General features: G+C 52.6%; 1 protein-coding gene across 3 annotated transcripts in view; it reads left to right on the top strand.

Moving 5' to 3' along the window:
* Positions 1–3,169, top strand: part of MAPK1IP1L (mitogen-activated protein kinase 1 interacting protein 1 like) — an 11,647-nt gene extending 8,478 nt beyond the window's left edge. The window contains exons 3-4 of one of the 3 annotated variants that reach the window (XM_040332067.1): positions 1,833–2,397; positions 2,446–3,169. In XM_040332067.1, the coding sequence (XP_040188001.1) occupies positions 1,833–2,397; positions 2,446–3,083 (1,203 nt within the window). In that variant the 3' untranslated portion in view covers positions 3,084–3,169. Of the gene's footprint in view, positions 1–1,832 lie in introns of all 3 variants that reach the window. The other 2 variants (XM_040332068.1, XM_040332066.1) reach the window with 2 other exon arrangements.
* Positions 3,170–5,000: the final 1,831 nt, after the last annotated feature.

Below are 5,000 nucleotides of genomic sequence, written 5' to 3'. Positions count from 1 at the left end.
CTGCCAGTCTCGGTCCTTTCCTGTAAGGTATCTGACCACGCCAAACACCAAAAGCAAATCTGCGTTGGTGTGGTCAGGGTGCGACTGTACAAATGTTAATCAGACAGGACGTTGTGTCAACGCACGGTGTGCCCCTGGATTCATAGTCGGCCAAATGCCCCTCCCCCCGCCCGCCTAGCCCTGCTCAGCATGGATTGGCTGGATGCTTTCTTTGTAACCACACCCCCTGCCATGCAATAGAGGGATCTTTTTTTGGAGCTTTTGCTCATCCCTACTGAACTGGATCAATGGCCCCGCTCAGTGATAGCCGCTAATACTGAGTCATGAGGTCTTGGAGGCCTCAGTCACATGACTGGCAGCCTCTACCGCCCTCTGTAAAGTGGTTACGGAGGCGATCCTGCCCCCTACTGTTCTTTTTTTTATATTGTAATTCTACACTGCATCCAGGCGCAGTCCCATTGACCTCAGCGGGTGAGTTTGACAGACAAGTGCTGCCAACTGTCAGACCTGACAAGTTTAAACTTTGCGACCTCGTCCTTTATACCACCTCCCCCGGATGCCATGGTTGGCTTTAGATGGGCGGTCAGAGGGCCGAAAACATGGCTCAACCTGTGTGTCTTGCTCTCATGTGAAAAAGGCCTTCTATGACTACAAATGATTCCCTCTCAGTCCTACAACTTACCAGAGCCCTGACGAAACGCGTCGGCTGCTTTTCGTGAACGAATATTAGGGCCATGGATAAGGGGGTACCACTGGTCCTCCTGTGCAGCAAGGGGGTCCAGGCAGATGGGTGAATTGGATGTGGGCAGGGAGGGTGATCGGTGTGGGGGGGGGCAATTACTGGAAATGAGCCCCTGTATGGCTCCCTCTCTGCAGCAGCTGAAAGCCGGATTCTTCTCTTCTCCCTTCCACTGCCTTTCAGCTGCTACAGAGAGGGAGCCATACAGGGGCTCATTTCCAGTAATTGCTCCCCCGAAGGGGTGGGCAGGAGGAGAAGCTGCCCTGGGCACTGTGAGATCGTGGGGGGGGGGGGGAACCACAAGAATCTTTGCCTGCCCCCCTCCCCTAATCCCCCCCAGCTCAAATGTTTTCCCCCCTCCCCAAATAATAAAATAAAGTATATTCCCCCCCCCCTAGCACAAATGATCTACCCCCCACCCAACACAATCCAGACCAGGCTCCTGGTTGCTGAGCGTACCATCAGCACTCTTAAACCCCCGCCCCCCCCAAATTTCCTCCTTCCAACACAAATCCCCCCCCACCTCCAATGTCCTTGCAGCGCCCCCCCCCCCCCTACGATCTCAGTGTCCAGGGCAGCTTCCCCTCCTGCCCACCCTTTGTCCCGGCTCTTCGGGGGAGAAATTGCTGGAACTGATCCCCCTGTATGGCTTTCTGCAGCAGCTAAAAGCCGGCTTCTTCTCTCCATCCCACCGGCTTTCAGCCGCTGCAGAGAAAGAGCCATACAGGAGATCAGTTTCAGTAATTGCTCCCCCGAAGGGCCAGGACAAGGGTGGGCAGCTGCCCTGTGAGATCGTGGATATGTGTTGGAAGGGGAAATTTGGGGGGCGGGGGGTTTAAGAGTGGTGATGGTACGCCCAGCAACCAGGAGCCTGGTCTGGATTGTGTTGGGTGGGGTGGGGGGGGGTATGGGAAGATGATTTGTGTTGGGAGGGGAAGTTTTTAGGGGTAGATCACTTGTGCTAGGGGGGAGATTTTTTTTGGGGGGGGGGGTGCGTTTGACCTGGGGGGAGGGGGGCAAAAAGGCTTTGGTTAGTTTTTACATTGTTTGGTGTAACTTACTTGTGACTTTTTTTTCTTGTCTCCCCCTATAGTTGGCAGACGCCTTGCCAGATAAAGGTAAAACGCAGACTGTAAGCAACCCGAGAGACCCTCAGCAACCAGGAGCCTGGTCTGGATCCAACCCCTGGGGTTCCACTCCCGGAGCTCCGTCTGCCCCAGGCTTTACACCTTATGGACAAGGGCAAGGAGGAACCTATTCTGGAGGCGGAGGCCAGCCTAGCGCACCACCACAGACCTACCCATCTGGACCCCAGCCAAGTGCCCCATCTGCACCCACTGGGCCTTATCCAGGAGCAGCACCTGGGCAGCAGCCATCTCAACCAAATGTGCAATATCCCTCTGGGCCCTACCCAGGGGCCCCAGCTGGACAGCAACCAAATTCACCTTATCCTTCAGCACCCTATCCAGGGGCTCCAGCTGGGCCAGACGCAAAAGCACCTTATCCTGGAGCCCCTTCTGGCCCACAGCAACCAGGAGCCCCATCTAGTCATTATCCAGGAGCCCCATCTGGCCCCTATCCAGGAGCCCCTTCTGGCCCACAGCAACCAGGAGCCCCATCTAGTCATTATCCAGGAGCCCCATCTGGGCACTATCCAGGAGCCCCTTCTGGCCCACAGCAACCAGGAGCACCTGGGCAATATCCAGGAGCCCCTTCTGGCCCACAGCAACCAGGAGCACCTGGGCAATATCCAGGAGCCCCTTCTGGCCCACAGCAACCAGGAGCACCTGGGCAATATCCAGGAGCCCCTTCTGGCCCACAGCAACCAGGAGCACCTGGGCAATATCCGGGAGCCCCTTCTGGCCCACAGCAACCAGGAGCACCGGGGCAATATCCAGGAGCCCCTTCTGGCCCACAGCAACCAGGAGCTCCGGGGCAATATCCAGGAGCCCCTTCTGGCCCACAGCAACCAGGAGCACCGGGGCAATATCCTGGAGCCCCTTCTGGCCCACAGCAACCAGGAGCACCTGGGCAATATCCCTACCCTTCAGGGCCAATGGGACCCGGTGGGATGCCAGGTTCATATCCTTCTCCATCTGACCCCTATGGTCAGTCTGGTCAAACAGGTCCTTCACCTGGTGGGCCAGGGTGGGGTTGGGGATCCCAGGGTGGGCAGTACCCCTCACAGCCTAACTTGCCATACCCTGGTGCTCCTCCATTTCCAGTCCCTGGCGCTGGTGCTCCATCATCTGTACCCTGGGGTACAGTGCCATCTGGTCAGTGGGGGCCATCTGCATCATTTCCTGGAGCTCCTGGATCATACCCAAATCGAGGATATCCCTGAAGTGGCTGGACTACCGGGTCCTGTCCTGAGAGCCCTTGCGCCTAACTTGTGAGTGTACTTTCCTGTTCATTTCTTTCTTGTATATCTGTATCTATACTGGGGGGGGGGGGGGGGGGGAGTCATTCAAATGATTTTGTACTGTGCAATGTACTAATATTTCCCCCTCCTCCATTTGTTGGTGGCCCTAGTTGCTAGTAGCAGCTTCTCAATAGAAATAAATCCTTTTAAATTGTTCGTATATGCGAGAGCAATCACTGTATACCTTGTAATGTTGAGTAATGAGGTCCCTGGGCAATATCCATCTGTCAGGAGCTTCTCCTGGATATTCTCCAACATTACAGACCCCCTGAAGATGCTCTATCTGCATAGAAACCTTCCTGGGTCTTCAAGGTAGCCATCTCTCCTAGTAGATTTCAGAAACCCTTTCTTTAGAAAAACTCCCCTCTAGGAAAGCCGCCTTCCTGGTTCTTCTAGATCGGGGTCTCCAAACTATGGCCGTCCCAGTTGTTCAGGAACTACAATTCTCATTATGCCTAGTAGGGTTGTCCCGACTTTTTTGAGACCGAGTACAAGTACCGATTCTTCTTTTTCTTCTTCTTTTTCTTCTTCTTTTTCTTCTTCTTTTTCTTCTTCTTTTTCCTCTTTTTCCAAGTACTCGCCGATACCGAATACCTTTTTTTTTTTTTTTTTTTTTAATCAGCCCTGTTGGGGGGGCTTTGGTGAGATATCAGGGGTCTTAACAGACCTCTGACATCTCCCCTTTAAGACAGAGAAAGGGACTAAGGACACAGATTCCCCTTTCTCTGCAGCCTCAACTAAGAGAGAGAAGCTCCTCTCCATTCATAAACTGAAGCATCGTAAACACAGGTTACGATGCTCAGTTATGTAAATGGACAGAGTCGGTGATCACGGACTGTTTATTCGGAAAAGGTAGGAGCCGGGTTTAGCGGCTCCTACCTCTGCTCTCTCCATCCTGACAGATTGAGGGGGGAGAGCGGCACGGAGGGGGAGAAGACGGCACGGAGAAGACTTGTAACTCCCCCCCCACCACCCGATACCTGACTGTCCGGGTGAAGCTTCGGAGCATTTCCCCCCCCAAGTACTAGCATCGGGACATCCCTAACGCCTAGTCATGTCAAAATGTTACAATGCCTCATGGGATGTGTAGTTCTGCACCAGCTGGAGGTCCGTAGTGTGGAGATCCCTGTTCTAGAGAAAGAGTGTGTTTGGGTCTCTATCTCCCCATAGTGGATTTCTTGGGCCCTTTTCCTGTTAGAGATGCTCCTTCTGGGTAGACGACTCTTTTTAGAAGCCACCTCTTTTAGTAATTTTCTTTAGAGACCCTATCCTTTTGAGATGATCTCTGGGTGACCACCTCTAATCGTAGATTCCTTAGACCCTTTCCCTAGAGATGCTTCTTCTAGGTAACCATCCTGATTTTTTTCGATAGAGAATCAGTTTGGTAGCCACCTTTTTAATAGTTGGGTTCCTCAGACCCTTTCTGTATGGGTAGCCACCCCATCACAGATTCCTTGGGCATTTTCCTTAAAGAGAATCTTTTAGGTAGCTATTTCTCATAGCGGATTCTTTAAGCCCTTTCTTAGAGATTATCCCAATGGGTAGTCCCCTCTCATAGTAGATTCCTTGGACCCTTTTTCTTTAGAGATTATCCCAATGGGTAGCCATGTCTCACTGTAGATCCTGTAGGCTCTTTCCCCCGGGATGCTCCCTCTAGGTAGTCACCTTCCTGGTTTTTCTATAGAGTAAGAATCGGTTTAAGTAGCCACTTCTTATAGTTGGTTTCCAAGACCCTTTGCCTAGAGATGCTCCTTCTAGGTAGCCACCTTCCTTGTTTTTCTATAGACCGTCCGTTTTGGAAGCCATATTTAATAGTTGGTTCCTCCAGGCCTTTTTTCT

This window comes from Rana temporaria, chromosome 13, assembly GCF_905171775.1.
Source record: "Rana temporaria chromosome 13, aRanTem1.1, whole genome shotgun sequence".
In the NCBI taxonomy this organism is placed as follows: Eukaryota; Metazoa; Chordata; class Amphibia; order Anura; family Ranidae; genus Rana; species Rana temporaria.
This window is presented reverse-complemented; position numbering and strand designations above follow the sequence as displayed.